This window comes from Eretmochelys imbricata, chromosome 13 (genome assembly GCF_965152235.1).
Source record: "Eretmochelys imbricata isolate rEreImb1 chromosome 13, rEreImb1.hap1, whole genome shotgun sequence".
NCBI classification, from domain to species: domain Eukaryota; kingdom Metazoa; phylum Chordata; order Testudines; family Cheloniidae; genus Eretmochelys; species Eretmochelys imbricata.
Genome location: NC_135584.1, coordinates 25,656,477 through 25,675,185, shown reverse-complemented (window position 1 = coordinate 25,675,185; position 18,709 = coordinate 25,656,477). Strand labels below are relative to the sequence as shown.

Below are 18,709 nucleotides of genomic sequence, written 5' to 3'. Positions count from 1 at the left end.
AGGAAGACACAAAGAGGGCGCAGCCTGGTTGCGGCGGGCAGGTAGGGTGACCAGGTGTCCGGTTTTCGGCAGGAACACCCGGTCGAAAAGGGACCTTGGTGTCTCTGGTCAGCACCGCCAACTGGGCCATTAAAAGTCCGGTCAGCAGTGCTGTGGAGCCAAGTCGTGCTAGTCCCTACTTGTCCTGGGGCACCGCTCTGCGCCTCGGAAGCAGCCAGCAGGTCCGGCTCCTAGGCGGGGTCAGGCAGAAGGCTCCACGGGTGCGTGCTGCCCTGCTCCGAGCACCGGCTCAGCTGAATTCCTGCATTCTGAATTCCTTGACCTCATCCCCAGCCTGGAGCCCCCTCCTGCACCCCTACCCCTCATTCCCAGTCCCACTCCAGAGCCTTCACTCCCAGCCAGAGCCCTCACCCCCCCCGGCACTCCAACTCCCTGCCCCACTCCAGAGCCCCCTCCTGCATCCTGAATCCCTCATTTCTGGCCTCACCCCAGAACCCGCACCCACATTTAGAGCCCCCCCGCTCCCACACCCCAACCCTCTGCCCCAGCCCAGTGGAAGTGAGTGAGGGTGAGACAGAGCGAGCCACTGAGGGAGGGGGAATGCAGGGAGTGGGGGGGTGGGGCCTTGGGGAAGGGGCAGGGCCTCAGAGAAGGGGCGGGGCTAGGGTGTTCGGTTTTGTGCCAATAGAAAGTTGGCAAGCCAAAGGGCAGGGCTGGGTAGCCACTTGCAGGCCTGCTAAGTGTGGGAGAGGGCAAAGGGCTGCATGACACTAGGGATACTAAAACGAGGCCCCAGGGGCCTAGTGCTTAATGCACCCCAAGGAGATAAACTCCTACACTATGAAGCTGCTGCTTCCATACCAAGGGCCCTGCTATAATGGGGGGATCGGAGGGAACCACAGGAACAAAGTATCAGCCGAATGGTCTCTAAATGGGCTGCTTCTCACCAAGAGTCACCAGGGCCCCTCTTTATCAGGGCCACCTGACTACCCCACCCACACAGCCAAGCATGCCCCTCTCTTAGGCTTTCTGCCACCGCATGGAGGGCAGCCACGGAGCCCCAGCTCTCCCCTGGTAGGGAGAGAAGGAGGACGGACACCTGCTCCCAGCCCCATGCTCCAGTCCCAGACTCTGTCTCTGGGAGGAAGCTTGGCACCTTCTACTCACAAGCAGCTCTCTGTCCAAGGAGAAGCTGACGTGCTTTGTCAGGTCCCACCTTCCCCAGTGGTCAGCTCCCCTCCAGGCTTGGTGGGCTAATGCAGTCCCTATGAGTTTAACCCTTCCTGGCTCAGCTGAGGACAGGATATATCCCCTGGTCAGAGAGTCCGTCAAGCCCTTTGGGATCCTTACTGAGGAATCCTCCGCACTGCCAGCCTACCTCTCAGTCACTACATGCTTTATGCCCGTGGGCAAGCAGGGAGAGGGACTGGCCCAGGGTCATACAGCCAGTCTACAGAAGAGCTCCCCTGGCTCCCGGGCAGTGCTCTAACCCCTGGGCTGTGCACACAGTTGTCTGGGATGCTGGGCATTTGAGTGCTGTGGGAACCATTCTGATGGTCAGGCTGGTTATTCTGGGAGAGCCATACCCAGTAATCCTGGCAACCTGCCATCGTTTCACAAAGGCACGAAGCAAGCTCAATGGGGTGGGGGAGGGGAAGAGGCACATAACTGCCACTGAGCGTTCATAAATAAAAGAGGCTGGAGAAGTGCTGGCTGCAGCTCCTGATTGGCTTGGGAGCTCCCTGCTTCATCTGGGCCCATCGATGTTATCGCGGCCCCAGGGGGCGGGGCACTGAAGCTGCTCATCGACCCGCACTTGCATGCCACCGAGCCCAGACCAACAGCAACACGCAGCCCCTCGCTTTGGACACTTGCAGTCAATGTTCAATGCCTGCTCAGCAGCTTTATGGCTTCCGACGCCTCTCATTGCAGTAAAGCTTCTTCAGTTCCCGCCCCCACGCCCGCCTCCTTCCCCGTACACAGAGTCCTTCTTGTAACGGGACAGCCAGGTGCACAAGAAACACTCTCTACTTACAGTGCTGCAAGATGGGAACCTGCTGCTGCATGCAGTCATGTCAGGGTGGGGGAAACACCCCCCCTCCTAAACACGAAGTAAGAGAGAGGTAGAGCATAGCATAGCTCTAGCCCATAGTATTCTGAGTCACCCCATTAACCCCTTGATGACCACTTTACTACAGTCCTCCTAGCTAGAAGGGGAGGGGAGAGAAGGGGCAACAGGTAGGAATCAGTCATCAGGGACCATCCCTCTGCACCTGGCAACTTATTCGTCACCTCTTCAGTGTGAGGCCGATGACGTAGCTCTCATCCACAGGTCTCACCCAGGGCCCACTCCAGCGCCCATCGGAAGAGTCCCATGGACTTTGATGGGAACCAGATCAGGCACCGGCAGCTGGGTAAAAGCTCTGAAGGGCCAGAGGAACACCTGGCAACATGGCTGTGGAGCTGACCCTCACCCAAAGCCTTTGGGGCTTGAACCCTCAGGAAGACTAGCTTCCTGGTGAGACTTTGAGGCCCTTCTGGCCAGGCTGTGAATGACTCCAGGCCGGGCTCCTAGTGTCTGGGGGCCCTGTGTCCGAGCCTGGCAGCGCAGAGCATAACATGCCGAATTGAAGGGAAAGGGGAGGGTTTAAAAAAATTCAGTGACCTTTTTCAATGCTCAAATCAGGCCTGTGCCAGGGCTCAGGGTAGGGGCTTGGTGTAGCCACACTGTTTCCTGCCCCTCCCCCCAGTAACTGCTCCTTAGTTTTTGGAGCAGATAGCTCAGGATTGAAATTTCTCCTCTGAAGACCCTCTTGAGCCCAAGACCCAGACCTGCACACCCTCGAGCTGTGGGGAAGATTGGCTCTGGGTCTGGACTCTGGAGCCTGACTTTGCTCCTCGGGCCCATTTCCAGTTTTAACCACGACTCCTGCACAGCACAGCTGCCTTCCAGCCTGAGTTCGGGGCACACAGAGCTCCTTTGGGAGCCAGGGTTATGTCACCTCAGTCACCGCACCACTCCCCAGCCACTGGAGGGAGGCACACGAGGGCAGGGCACTCAGTAGCAAACCGGACAGTAGGGTCTGTTTGGATTTTGCACATGTCCTTGACCGAGGATGCTCCTCCCTGCCTTTTGGTGTTCAATGCATGACCTTCTCTGGCTGAGAATGACTAGACGGGGCTCTTGGCACTGCTGCTCACTTAGCTATTCATCTAGGTTACATGGGGGACGTGACCCTCTCCCGCCCACTAGATCTCCCTGAGAGGGCTGTACAGAAATTGGCCGGTTGAGTGCTCAGGGCTTGAAGCAGACTCTTTCTCTGGGTTGGCTTTGCAGAGGGTTATGCTTGGAATTTGCGGTTGGAACTCTAAAAGCCCAAAGGGAAACTCAGCCCAAACCACTAGGCTTTGCCTGGCTTTGGGCAGCAAGTGTGGGGGGGAATGCACATAATCACCAAGTCTCACCTACTGCCATCTGAACCCACACAGATGGCCCAAGGCCACTCCATGCTCAGCCAAGTTTGCCAGTGAACTTACAGAGCACAGTTTGGTAACAGCTTTTGAACTACACCTCTGCTCTGAGCCCCCCTTGGTGTGAGGTCCCGGTCTCTCTCGTGTCAAAGTCAGATTCAGCCCACGAATTTCATTTCCATAGAAAGTGTGGGGAGTAAACCCCCGATCCTAGGCTGATACTACCTAGCAGTTCAAGGAGCAGCCCCTTGGTGCACGCTGGCTGGTGGGATGTGGCCCTGGCTGCTGCTGCTCATACACTTGCAGGGACAGCAATGCCCTGAAACTATCCTGCCAGGTGTAGCCCTAAAGATTCTGTGCCCTGGGCAGCTGCCTATGCAGAGTGGAGTGGGACTAAGGAACCATGTCCCAGCTGCTGCGACTCTAACAGTTTCAGTGGAGCAGCACCAATTTATACCAGCCGAGGATCTGGGCTGGGGACACAGTTGTGGCCACAACCCAGGAGCGGTTCATTATTTATTTCACAAAGTAATGCGTCCTTTTACCCTGAGATCCTCTCGCAGGCCAAACTTCCAGTGAAGCGGTAATAACTTAGGAAGGGCCTGGAAGATCTGGCCAGCTGACTTCAGGAAGGCTGGTGGCTGGGAACCCTGGTGTGTTGGAGTGGTTTCCATTTCTCTCTGTTATTTCATTCTGCTCTCATCTGCACTCTGGCTTTTCCCATGTTGTGTATTTAGTGTTGGGTGGCTTGGAGTATTTTGTGGCTGCCTGTTTAACCTGGTAACACTTTAACACAAAGGAAAACAACTACCGACATTCCTGATCCAATAAATTCCTCAGTAATTTGATTTGCGGGAAGTGGAAAGCAAGACTTGAGGAGCAGGCTGCTTTTCAATAATTAATCGTGCCTTGAACACCACAAACCCACTGCCAGAAGAGCCACTGATACCTCTGTGTTAAAAATGCACTCTGTGATTTACAAACACAGCCCAGCTGATTACGCCCCCAGGCCTAGCCATTTATTTTTATTCCCCTGTCTAAGCATGCGTTAGGTTTTGTGTTCTTAAGTGGAGCCTGTTGAAATATCGACCTGTGTCTAAACATACTTATGCAATGATCCAGCACAATTTGAACCAGAGACCCTGCAACATTAAATTATCAGCTGCTACCACTAGAGGACTAACTGGTGGTAGCAGTAGGCTTTTATCTTTTTATGTGGATTAGCCACTTAGGGAAACACATACCACATAGTGAACCAGTGGTTTATAGTGCTGGTCCTGAACAGGTGTGTCATTGTGGGCACAACTCAGATGCCCCTTTATGGAACATTTGGCTTGTGGTAAATTATTGTCATTGTATTGCAGTAGGACCGAGCAGCAGCCCCACTCCTGCACCCAGCACCCACTGGACTAGATGCTGTACAGACGCAAAACACATCAAGTTAGTTTTAGGGATAGGTGCATCCTAGTGAGCCGAGCATAGAACTGGGTCATTTCCCTGGGAACAAGAGCTTTGCTCTGAAGAGTCACATTTGCAATGGGCCTTGGGCATGAAAAAGATATTGGGCAGGTGCACCTGAATCAGCCGAGGAAGCCACCCCCTTCCAGGCAAGCAATCTTGGGGCACCATGGGCACACATGGCTGCTCCAATGCCCTTTGCAGGTATGCTTTGAAAGGCCGGTGGAGTATTTGACTCAGACTCCACCTGCAGTTGCTGTTTATTCCCCTGGTAACACCTCCACGGGCTGCTCTGTAAATTATGCTGTTATAAAGCGGGAGGGGAGAAATCAGAATGACTTGTGCTGATGGATAGAGTAGCAGGAGTGGATTAATTTTTTGGTCAGACCAAAGCAGTGCCCCAGGGCTAGGGTGACCAGATAGCAAATGTGAAAAATCAAGACAGGGAGTGGAGGGTAATAGGCACCCATATAAGAAACAGCCCTGAATATCGGGACTGTCCCTATAAAATTGAGACATCTGGTCACCCTACCCAGGGCTCACCGAGCCAGAGCCCTCCTTACCAAGTGGAACATCACCCCCAACAGAGAGCAGAAGCAAACCCCAGTGCGGCACCCACCTGCAAGTAATGATAGGCTAAGTCTTGCTGGCAGGACTTGGATTTCAGCAGGGCTTTGTCGATGGTGGCAGAAGCCTTTTGGCACACTTCCCGGGCATGGCTAAGGGTGAGCGTGGACCAGGAGCCCCGTTTGATGTAGTTGGACTCGTTGCTGATGGGGATATTGGTGCAGGGGGTGACCTTGAGGTCGTTATTGCTCTTGGAGGATTTCAGCATGTGCTCACTGATGGTGTTATACGCGTGCATGAAGTACCTAGGCTGGCTGTGGTCAGGTTGCCTGCCCAGGGTCATGAGGCCCATTGGATTGCGATAGCTGCAGGTGTCGCTGTCTAAGTTGTCATCCGAGCTCCACCAGCCTGATATGTTGGACCTGGGCCTGCGTTTGGTCTCGGTGGTCTTTGCCCGGTCTTTGCTCTTGCTCCTTCGGTTCTGCTTCGGGTCCTCCGTGCCCTTCTTGCCATTCACGCTGCCCTTGGTGGGGCCCTCCAGGGACTGCGACTTGGCAAAGAGCTTCTGGACGGAGTGCACCAGGTGTCGGATGCGCCCGGGGCTCTCGCTCCGGTGCTTGGAGTCGCTCCTCTGGAACTGGAGGGTGCTGAAGCCATCCCGGTGGATGGGCAGCTGCTTCTCAAATTGGTCTAAGAGGTTTGCGGGGAGGCGGTTGATCTTAGTGGCTTGGGCATGGCTCGGGAAGGGGTTCTCGTCCGGGACCTCAAAGTGGGAGTTGTAATGGATCCGGGGAAAAGTGCTGCTGTTGGAAATCTGGTTGTTGAGTGGGAGCAGACAGTCACTATGGAGGGAATTCTGGGCTGGAAACCGGGGGTCCACGGGGTAGGAGTCAGTGGGACTGAGGAGGTAAGGGTTCCTGTCTTGGGCTGCATAAAGAGAGTCCTGAGGGGAGTCCAGGTTATCGGAGAGGTGGCGGCTTCTATTATCTCCTAACCCCTTCATGGTCCCGGGGTTTCCTACAGCATCACTTCACGGGTGACACCGAGGAGCCTTCCTGCTAGTTCTCCCTTTGGTCCCTCTCCCTCTGGAGATGATCCTGCAGCCACAGAGACAAGAAACACGCACACATCACTGAAAGGAAAGCTCTCCCCAGGCTCTCTCTATCCCTTTAAGCGTTTCCACCCTGCTCCTTCCCAAAGCATCCGAGCCAGTGCCTTGCAAGTTCTAAAAGCCAAGACAATGAAGGTTATTATAGAGCTGAGAGAGTCAGGAGAGGAGGAGGAGAAAGGGATGGGAGGCAGGACACAACGAGCAGAAGAAGGGAGCAGGAAGAGATGGCACATGGGAGGCTGAGATGTGGAAGAACGGTCAGGCTGAGGTGTTAGGGTTAGAACAGGAAAAAGGGATGATTAACATTCCCTAGCCACATTTAAGAGCCGTATAGACCCCAGAGCTCAAATTCAAACTACTTAATACAAGCAGGCTGCTATTTTTTGGCCTCTGCGTGGCTTCATTTAATAGTACTCGGTCCCCAGCTTAGCAGTTGGACTGTCAGCAAATCATGGGCGCCTGTCCCATTATCTTAGGAGGCTGAATAAAAACCTTCTGTCAAATACTGTGCCCAGGCCTTGCTGGAGTCGAGGGAAATGAGCTGAGGATCAGATTGGCTCTCTGTCATGTGGCCATTTGTGTTTCCGTGGTTACCGGACCTCTTAATGGGGACGATGGACCGGATGTGTGTGTTGCACGGAGCTATGGTAATGTGATGGGATGGCAAACGTCTCTTCTCGGACAAGTGCCCAGGTTTATGTCCATGTTAGCCTGTACCCCTGAGGAAAATGCTGCAACACATATGACCAGAACAGTGGTTTTACTGAGACACTCATGGGCCTGGCCTGAGAAGTCTTTTGTTGTTCAGTCACAGCTTCAAGGTTGAGGTCCCCACTGCCAGGCTAGATCACCATTGCTTGGGCTGCTTTGCTTCAGGGTCAGGGCTATAATTTGCCAGGTTTTCCTGGAAATGAAGACCCTGTTACATTGGGAAACAGAATCAAAAATCCCAGCCGGTAATATGGGCTAGTAGCTGAAGCACAGGCCTGGTAATCGGGACCACTGGGTTCTGCACCCAGCCCTGAAACACACCCGCTGTCTGACTTAAACTCTCCCTCCTCATGCATGGGATCTTGAAAGTGAAACTGATTCAAAGTGGAATTGATTCAGTGGGCAGCAAATTATGAAATAATCATAGCAACTGACTAGCCAGTTTCCCTTGCCATGCTGAGAAAAAATTGTATTAATGCTGAAAAGCAAATGAGATTTTTAATAAGTGTTTCAATGCTCGGTTTCAGAGTAACAGCCGTGTTAGTCTGTATTCGCAAAAAGAAAAGGAGTACTTGTGGCACCTTAGAGACTAACCAATTTATTTGAGCATGAGCTTCATCTTCATGAGATGCATCTGATGAAGTGAGCTGTAGCTCACGAAAGCTCATGCTCAAATAAATTGGTTAGTCTCTAAGGTGCCACAAGTACTCCTTTTCTTTTTGTTTCAATGCTAACACTCAAAGATGGGATTCCTAACATAGCTAAGGAAACTTGTTTATTTAAACGCGCACTGTTAAAACAGCATCCTTTTACCCCTCATTGCTCTCAGAAGAAAGATCTTCTTCAATCAGAGAGAAAGCACCGTACCTTATTCACCAGCTGAGATCAAACTGATCTCTGGCCTCCATTTGAATCCATATGATTCCCACCCAGTGGCAGTCCAGCTGATCCCTCCCCAGGGGGAATCCTGCTGATCATCCCAACAGTGATGCCGTTTGATCCCACTCCTTGGCAACTCCAGCTGACCCCTTGGCAGAGCCAGTTGACCCCCCAGTACTGTAAATTCAGCTGTTCACCCTCTAGTGTGACTCTAGTTGATCCTTGGAGGTGAGGCCGATTGAACACCCCACACAGGCAGATGATCTCACCTCATAGCAAAGATGGTTAAGCCTACCCTATGGCAACGCCAGTCAATCCCTCCCACCTTCAGCCTATTTTAGTGGGCAGGCAGGTGTATTTAATGATCATGTTTGGAGCATTTTGAGCCATAGATTAGAAGCAAACGACCAGTTAAGACTTGTCCCTGCAGTGAAAGTCACTTTACCCCAGCCCTATAAAACAGAGGGTTCTGACATTGCCCGGAGAGCTCACTTGAACCTCAATGGATCTGTCTTTCCAGGGAACCTTGTGTTCAGCCACTAGAGCTGACTGTGGGTGGGGGTGGAGAGAAGATGGGCAGTGTGGCTATACGGAAAACATTCGATGAATGGCCAAGCGTCCATTCCTCTTTCCACTCAGGCACCTTTAAGGAATTGCTTGTGTCACTAATGAAAGATACTGTTACCTGTCTATTTTGCAAGCCTGGAGCCAGCCTGTCACCATATGCAGAGCTGCTTGAGCAGCAAGGGTGGTGCGTTGATGACAACCCAGGCATGGCTTGCAGAAATACAAAAGGTGAGATTATCTTTTATTAGCATCCCTAAAAACCTTGGCTTTCACCAGCTTTCATTTGGCTCCTTTTCCTACCCCATCACATTGTTTTGCAGATTGGTGCGTCAGATGCTCTGGAGCATCTCAGCAGATGGGGACGCTCTCTCATGTGCTGGAAGGGCAATGATAGACCAGGAACAGGAGCATGCTGGAGAAGTGACAGGAAGAGGCAGTGCAGCCTCAGCTCAGACAATTGGATAGGCATAAAGGCCAAGGACAGTTGAGGAGAATAAATTATACAGTCAGGTTGTGGCCCAGCCAAATGGATGTGCCAATGCATATGCATAGAACAGAGAGAATAACAGACGACAGGATCCTACATTAGCAAGAACGTTTTCAGCTATTCATGTTAAGATAATAGCAATCAAATCTCCTGCTGCTCTGGGTGAAAGCTAATTGCTTGAGGCAATCAGAGAAGAATTAATTCCCCTGTGTGTGTGATTGGCCAGGTGCATTATGGGCATGTGACACCTGCCTTCTCCTGAGGTAGCAGGTATTGTCCACAGCCAGAGGTGGGGCAGTGAGCTTGATGGCCCACCCATCCACTCCATGCCCAGGACAACCCAACAGGCCAGTGGCAGAGCCAGGCCGAGAACCCAGGTCTCCTGAGTGCCAGTGCTGAGCTCTATCTTGTAGGACAAGGCTAAAAATAGCATCAGTGGGGTCCTATTATCCAGGGATGGAACTCCACTGACTTCCCTGGAGCTCCAACATTTTACAGCAGCTGAGGATTTGGCCCCTAGCCCCTCGTACAGACTAGGATTTCCCTCTAGCCCAGCTCTTCTGGGGTTTTATTTAACGTCTCAGCCACCTCCCCACATTGCTCACACTCCATTGCCAAACCACTTTTTGTCTGCAAGGCAGCAGATGGCCCAGCCCCTCTGCAGGGAAGATGCCCAACTAGTCTGTTTCCCCATATAAAGCACTTTCCTGGCTTTCTGGGTTTTATGAGGGCTCCTAGCAGACCAATGAGCATGGCTCATCCTGCCAGCCCTCCCACCGCGACCTGGGGACTGCCAAGCCAGTAGGAGGGCCATTCTCCTCCCCCTCCAGGAAGATATATAAAGGGGACTGGGAAACTGGAGGCTAGATCTGAACCTGGGCGTATCCTATGCTGCAAGCAAGCGCATCACACGTAAGCTGCCCTTGTGGAGCATGTTATGAGGCAGGGCAGCCTAATGGTTAGCAGCTAGGATCTTGGAGAATCTTTTGGTTCTAATCCCATCCTGAGTCCCTGGCTCTGTGGGTGACCTTCGGTCAGTCGCTTAAGCTCCTTGGCCTCAGTCAAAGCCAGCTGTACAGCTGGGTAAGAGCAGGAGCCCCACTGACAGACAGCTGCTGCCTAAGTGCAGAGCTTTCCTGAGGAAATAAATCACACACATGTTAGGAGAGGGCAGGAGAAGCACCAATCTATGGTGAACTGAAGCAGAAACTCTGACGGGAATGGGGTGAAATGCACAGCTCTGGCTTTATGACACTCTCCACCAACCGGGGAGGGATGGGTAGCACTAGGGATAGAGAAATGTCAACCTTTAATACAGCATTATTTTACCCCAATTGCTCCCCCCCATGGCTCACAGAAGAAAGATTTTCTTAAATCTTAATATACGGTAGGTGAAGGCTAGGGCTAGGGCTCGTCATTTGCAGTGTGTTTTTTAGAGGCACCAGGAACAGAGAGAGTGAACTGCATGGCAAACTCCCTTATCTGCAACCCATGCGGGCTCTTGCGGCAGAGTTTATCACACCATCTAGCAGTGCGGCATCACATGGCTTTCCCTCTGAACTCATCTCTCTTAGGGGGCACTTCAATGGTGTTGCTCCAGATTCACGTACCCTCCTCCCCTCATGTACCTGAGAATCAAACTTGAGTCATAGTGTTATATAGAGTACATACATACTCCACCCTCCTCATATAATGCGCTAGGCATAGTGTATATTCACTGTGCATGACGTGATGGGGGTATATATACTCTAGCCACATCACACAGCGCATGTAGGCACGGCAGAATTAGGTTTTTTTTAAAATAATTGATGGATAATATTGATGTTTATTTTCAAGCATTTTTTTCCCAATTTTTATCTATTTAAATTTTCATACTTGCAAGACATTGCGGGGGGTGTGGGGGTGTCAGACAGTTATTTAATGACAGGAGACAGATTCAGAAAGTTAGTTTTATAACCATTAAAATCCATGGTCAACGTCACATGTCAAAATATACAAAGGAAATAGCCTTAAATCAAACACTAATACGTTCTTAAGCAGCATTTTTCTTCCCTTTCCATCTGTACGTTTCTATTATCAATCGAAATATTTTTGTTGATTTGTGTGTATACAGTGAAATCAATATTTACTGATAAAACTCTAATCTTTCCAAGGACACGCTCTACCCCCATCACATCGCATATATACACTGTGCGTTATAGCGACATCACGTAGTGCACAGTATAGCGTAATGGCCATGATATACTCACACAGCAATTTTATAGATGTAGCTAGACACACACACAAGGCCAAGTAGAGAGAGGAGTCCGCATGAGACTAAGCTGCTGTTAATTTAACCTTCTTTCAGCCTCCTCGCTGTGCTTGTTACAATATCTTAGACTCACACGCAGAGCAGGAGTGTAATGGACACTCCCCCACACATGACCTCTGTGTCTAACCCAGCGCAAGGGTAAGTGGAGGTGCTGAAGAGAGATGTGCTGCTCCCAGGAGGGGCTAGGTGGCAGGGAAAGTAGTAGCCCTCTCCCTGTTTTAATTTACACCTTGTTCCAGCTCCTTAGCATGTGCCTCCACCAGCTTAGAGTCCTGTCCCGACACCTGGGTGTGAGTAGGGCTGAGAAGGAAGGGAAGGGAGTTGAACTTATCACATGATCTCACGCATCACCTGTGCACTGGGTCTGCTGCCTGCAGGAAACTCTGGGGTCTGGTTCTTCACAACACCAGGCAGGACAGAAATGGCATTACCCTGCCTGTGTCAGAAATTGTTCCCCTCATTCTGCCTCAGATTCTCCTCCCACTTGCTGCTACAGGTTTGCATTGCTCCTTTAAAGCAAGAGCCCAGTCCTGTGTTTCGGGAGATTTCATCCTCCTCCCCAAACTCCATATCTTCAGGTGGGTCCAGCAGGACCGTGCCACCTGGAGCCAATCCCTGGCAGGAATGGGAATCCGGGTTAGGTTTCTGCATCCCCTTTTAAAGGACTGGAAAGCCGTGGGATGCCCAGCAAAGGTACTCCTTAGCTAACACTTTTCACCTGTGATAGTCACAGAGAAATCCTGGACTGGAGTTTTTCAAGCTTGGTCTATCTCAGTGGGTCTCAAACATTTGTACTGGCGACTCCTTTCACAACAGCAAGCCTCTGAGTGTGACTCCCCCTTATACATTAAATTTTTTTTTATATTTAACACTATTAGCAATACTGGAGGTGAAGCGGGGCTTGAGGGTGGAGGCTGACAGCTCGCGACCCCCACGTAATAACCTTGTGACCCTCTGAGAGGTCATGACCCCCAGTTTGAGAACCCCTGGTCTATCTGCATGTAATAGCCACCTACTTGCAGATGCCCCTGCTCCCAGCACAAGGAGGTAGCCAGATCTGCTTTGGAACCAGCATGGGGACCCAAGGGCAAGAGACAGACCAGGCTGTAGGATCCCTTGGGGAGTGAAAGGCTCAGTGCACTTGGTTTCCAGCTCCTCCAGGGGATTTCTGTACTCTGGATGTCCTTGATTTCTCCCTCTCTCGCTCCAGGCCCAGCCCATCTGAGCTGCAGGAATTTTAGGAGCTCAGAGGGATTAGGACTTTACTCCTGATAGTGCAACCTCCAGCCTGATTCCTTGCTGCCCTTGTCCCTGAAGCATAATGAAACAACATAGTCTGCAGCAGGCTGAAATTAAACCCAGCTGCAGCGTGGCCACTCTCCTGCCCAGGAGGACCCAGTTCCACTGTGCCAGGGATGGAAAGGACACATTACCTTTAGTAACTCCTGCTCCAGCCTGGTGGACAGACAAGTTCCCATCTTTCAGGTTCCCCAAAAGAGGACACTGCAGGGGAAAAGGAGGGGGAGCTGGAGGAGGGGGTACAGTTAGGGGTGCTGGAGGTGTGTGTGAGTACTGGGAAGGGTATTTGGCGGCATAGGTGGATTTGGGGGGACATAGGAAGGCATTGCACCCAGGGCTGTCCCTAGCCATTTCGGTGCCCTACACAGCCCCCTGCAGGGGTCTCTGTGGGGCCCCAGGCCTCCACGAGGGGGGGGGAACTGCCCCCCGGCCCCAACCCACTCCACTCTGCTCCCCTGGCTCCCGGCCTTGGGGGGCAGGGGAGACCCACCCTCCAGTACTCACTGGCAGCATAGCTGGGAACCAGGGGAGCGGAGCAGGCTGGGGCTAGGTCGCTCCACTTACCATGTCGTGAGTGCAGGCCCGACCCCTGCAGCAGGCCTCAGGGGAGTAGGGGCGGGGCTGGGGTGGAGCAGGGGGGGGAAGAGGCGGGGTGGGGGTGGAGCAGGGGTGGGGGCTTGGGGAAGGGGTGGAGTGGAAGCGGGGTGGGGACACAGCAGGGGCGGGAAGAGGCGAGGTGGGGCAGAGCAGGGGCGGGGGCCATGGGGAAGAGCCAGAGCAGGGGCTGGAGCAGCATGCAGCTGCGCGCAGGGCACCAGGAAATGTGGTGCCCCAAATTTCCTGGTGCCCTGCGCAGCTGCGTACTTTGCGTATGGGTAGGGATGGCCCTGATTGCACCCCCAAATGTAATGAGTTCTGCAGAGGAGACAGGAGACATGCTGCTGCTTGCGCCCCTGAGGCAGGGAGTCAGAATTTTATTTATTAACAGGAGATTAAGATAAGAAAGGGCTGTTATGATATTTCCTAAAGTTAAATGATCTGTTCCAAGCTTGGTGAAACTGCGGAAAGCAAGTAGCCTAAATGATAGAAAGTAATTGTAGATTTTTCTACAATTGTTTCAATTGTTATATTCAAGAGGTGATAACAAAGTTACTAATATCTTTCTTTGAGACCATAACTGATTTTTTAGACAAAGGAAATGCAGTAGACCTAATCTAGCTGGATGTCAGTAAGGCATTTGATACAGTTCCACATGAGAAATTATTAGTTAAATTGGAGAAGATGGGGATTAACGTGAGAATTGAAAGGTGGATAAAGACCTAGTTAAAGGGAAGACTACAAGAGGTCATACTGAAAGGTGAACTGTCAGGCTATAGGGTGGTTACTAGTGGAGTTCCTCAGTGATCACTCTTGGGACCAATCTTATTTAACATTTTTTATTACTGACGGTGGCACAAAAAGTGGGAGTGTGCTAATAAAATTTGCAGATGACAAAATTGGGAGGTATTGCCAATATGGAGGAGGACCAGAATATCATACAAGAAGATCTGGATGACCTTGTAAACTGGAGTAATAGAAATGGGATGATATTTAATAGTGCAAAGTCCAAAGTCATGCATTTATGGACTAACAACAAGAATTTTTGCTATAAGCTGGGGACTTATCAGTTGGAAGTGACAGAGGAGGAGATAGAGTTGGGCGTAATGGTTGATCACAGGATGAGTATGAGCCGTCAATGTGATGTGGCTGTGAAAAAGGCTAATGCAGTTCTAGGTTGTAACAGCCGAGGTGTTTCCAGTAGAGACAGAGAAGTGTTAGTACCATTATACAAGGCACTGGTGAGACCTCATCTGGAGTATTGTGTGCAATTCTTGTCTTCCATGTTTAAGAAAGATGAATTCAAACTGGAACAGGTGCAGAGAAGGGCTACTAGGATGATCTGAGGAATGGAAAACCTATCTCATGAGAGGAGACTCAGAGACCTTGGCTTGTTTAGCCTAATTCAAAGAAGGCTGAGGGGAGATATGATTGCTCTCTATAAATACATGAGAGGGATAAATCCAGGGAGGGAAAATACCAGTGGGGGCAAAAATCTAACTGGTTTCAAGACTGAGCTTGATAAGTTTACGGAGGGGATGGTAGGATGAGACTGCCTACAATGGCACTTGGCCCATCAGCAACTACCTGTAGCAAAACCCCACAATGGCTGGAGATGGGTCACTAGATGGGGAGGGCTCGAAGTTACTACAGAGAATTATTTCCTAGGTATCTTCTTGGTGGGTCTTGCCCACATGCTCACGGTCTAACTGATCATCATATTTGGGGTCAGATTGGCAGAGTTTTTTCACCTTCTTCTGCAGCATGGGGTCACTTGCAGGTTTAAACTAGTGTAAATGGTGAATTCTCTGTAACTTGAACTCTTTAAACCTTGATCTGAGGACTTCAGTTACTCAGCCAGAGTTTAGGGGTCTATTACTGCAGAGAGTGGGTGAGGTTCTGTGGCCTGCAATGTTCAAGAGGTCAGACTAGATGATCATAATAGTCCTTTCTGACTTTAGTAAGAGTATCTAAGTAAGAATATACATTACAATTTTAAACCTAACCAGTGTCCCATAAGTGACTTGCCACAAAAAGTCAGAACATGTTAGTATAAAAGCTGAGTGGGTCTAATATTTCTTTAATTTTCTTTCTTGATATAGAAATTAGATACAATGCTCCTGTCAGATATTTTTAAGTTATTATCTGAAAAAACACTACAGTTTTCAGTTGCCTAAGTAGCCCCTGGAATCACAGCTGAAGTTGCCTCCCCCCAAATCTAAAATGGCACCCCTGTGGGCAGGCACAGAATTTCTCTCCCCCCCATGGCCCTGTTGGCCTGTCCAAAGCCACACACCCAAATACAGAAGTCAAACTACGCCTATGTTTGGCGGGTCCTGGAGGGGATACCTGGAGCCTCACTCTTGAGGTGGGGCACTGTTGCTCCTTGTCACAGTGGCAGGGCAGCTGGCGCAGGCCCAGGACACAGCACCAGCTGTCCATCAGTGCCTTCCTAGGGGACCCTCTCCCCAGGTCAGGGCGCTGAGGCCTTGGTGGGCAGGATCTAGCAACTGTAGGTAGTGGAGGGACCAATCGGGGCACAGAGCCAGCTCTTTCTGAGCTGCAACGTCTGCACCACAAATTCCCAGACATTTCTTCTCATTTGAGAAATCCACCAGAGCAGAGGATCACAAAAGAGGAAATGTCCAGGAAAACCCAGAAGTAGGGTAACCCCCTGGAGAGACTCCAGTTCAGCACCTGACCATGGGGCAAGGATGTCACATCCACACCAGAGGGAAACTACATCCCTCCATGTCCCTGTGACAGGGACCTGTCCTCCAGCATGGCCTCAGCTCCTTCGTGGTGCCTGCAGTCATTCGCTCAGACCCAGCACGCTCACTTATTAACGCCTTTCACAGAACATAAACACCCTCCTCCTTAGCCCCTCAAAGACAGTGCTTCTTCTGGCCCTGGGGCTAACGGTGAAAGCATCCTCTGCTGCATTCAGGAGACCCCAGTCCTTCCCCCAGAGTGGGGTTCCAAAACAGACTTACAGTCCTGCCCGGGGCTTGGTTACAATTTAGGCCAGTCATAGTTCTCAGTCAGCTTCTTCCCTGCAAGCCCCTTCTATCCAATCCTTTCGCTCACCAGCCTGGAGAGGCTAGCAGCCAGCTATGTTCTGCTAGCCTCTAGGAGCCCCTCTCTCTATGAGCACCTCCCGCCAAGTGACCATTGGTCAGCTTTTATCAGACTCAGGTGCTCATTAGTCAGTTAGCTGTCACCCAGGCAGTTGTTTGCTTACAGGTGGGCCAGAGGGATTTCTGGGGCCTGACGCCCCTTAAAGGGGTCCATCCCCCTTGACAGTCCCCCTGTGCTGCTGGAGAAGCAAAGCTCTGATTTTTTTTACTGTTACATTGTTTCTATTAGTGCTCTTGATGTTTGCTGGACGGATCACCCTGGAGATCTCAGGCCTACGCTCACACTAGGAGCAGAGACAGAGCTAGCTTCCTCCAGGTGGTCCTGCTGTCATGCCTTAGTTCTGATATGGGGAGATTGTAGTAGTAGGGTTTTATGTTTGTATTTTGTATAATTTAGAATGAAGGATAAAGAATAATAAGATATTAATGTAGCATGTATTAAATGTATTAATGTATGATTTGACTATATCCTGCCAGCCACCCTTTTTGAATAGCAGAAAGGAATGGCCTACACGTGATCAACCTAGCTGGCCACTAGATTGATCCAGACTCTGGACGGGTAACTATAACATCGACTGGTGGGAGAGAGTGTATGTGTGAGATTGAATGCATACGCTAAATTGCTGTGTCTTCAATAAACGCGGCATGTTGCCTTTTCCCCTGAAAAAGATCCCATGTGCTTCTTATAAGCATAACAAGATCACCTCTGGTGGGGAGAGGCTAATTCAATCCCCATGGCCCATTCTGTCCTTGGCCTCTATGCTGACTAGTGCTGGGGGGATGGTGGGTTTTGTGATGTGGACACCTGGCAACCTGGAACTGAACTGAGACTCTCAACTATCTCACAGCCTAGTGGATGTCTACTCTGTAATGTAAACCTGTGGCTCCAACACTCAAAGGCCAATTGAAACAGGCTCAGCTTCAGGCTGGAGCCCGGGCTCTGAGACCCCATGGGGGGCCCCGAACATCAGCCTGAGCCCCACGAGCCCATGTCAATTGACCCGGGCACCAAGTGTCCGTGCCATGGGTCTTCTATTGCAGCGTAGATGTACCCCTAGAGCCTAGAGATGGAAAAGGCTGATTGGGCTCTATCTAGTGCGTGCCAGGGGCCAATGGCTGCTTGTTCCCAGCAGTGAGTGTTTCATTAAGATGACTCAGGCAATGAGATTTCTACTAAAGATCAACCAGCAGCTATTAGGTGGCTATGACTTTTAGTCTCTGCTGCGCACTGGGTGGAGTTGGGCCGCACTGTGGAAGCCTGCTTGTCCCTTTACCAGTGCCTTGAGCCATCCAGCCATCCCAAGCTCTTATTTTTAAGGGGCCAGTGCTTTGGAAAGTCCCTTCCTGCCCTCTGAGCACAGCAAACTCAGGACACGGGAATGGGACATGTGAACTCCTGTGGAGCAAATGTTTCACTCCATTATCACTCCATCTGAGCTGAGCAGCTGCAGTCACTTCCTGCCATGGAGAAGGGGGCAGGATGGTGGGGTTTGTTTCCTTTCAGTCTCCCGAGAGGATCTCGGCCCCATCTCCATCAGGGGCGGTTTCCACCTGCATTCTGGAACACATCAGCAGGGATGAAGTGAGGTAAGATGCAGCAGCAGTCTGGCCAAGGGGAGAAGCAACTGAACGTACCTATTCACGAGAGGGACAAGTGACGGCAGGTCACTGAGTCTGGGCAGCCCCCAACTGGCTCCCTGTGGGGAGGGCTGTTCAGCACCGTAGCTGGGGAAAAGAGGGCACTATGGCTTGTTTTGTGACCTGGCCTAGCCAGGCCTAGCCAGCTGCTCCTTTCCTGGCTCAGTATGGATGTGACCAGTGACTGTACCTGAAACTCTGGAGTGAATTAATTATTAATGAAAGTGAGGGGGCCATGTGATATGTTTGCCACCTCCCCCAGCTCTGCTAATGCCCCCCAGTCCTGACCTGCAGCCCCACCTCCCCCAGCTCTGCCAATGCTCCCCAGTCCTGACTTGCAGCCCCACCTCCCCCAGCTCTGCCAATTTACCTCCCTCCTGACCCCCAGCTCTCCCAATACTCCTCACTCTGGACCCACAGCCCCCTGACCTGCAGGGGGCCCTGGGTGTGCACATGGTTTTAGAGGGATCCGCTAG

General features: G+C 51.3%; 1 protein-coding gene across 1 annotated transcript in view; it reads right to left on the bottom strand.

Moving 5' to 3' along the window:
- Positions 1 to 6,514, bottom strand: part of DLGAP4 (DLG associated protein 4) — a 108,442-nt gene extending 101,928 nt beyond the window's left edge. Inside the window, exon 1 of the mRNA XM_077831686.1 lies at positions 5,549 to 6,514. Coding sequence (XP_077687812.1) covers positions 5,549 to 6,499 — 951 coding nt within the window. The 5' untranslated portion in view covers positions 6,500 to 6,514. The remainder of the gene's footprint in view (positions 1 to 5,548) is intronic.
- Positions 6,515 to 18,709: the final 12,195 nt, after the last annotated feature.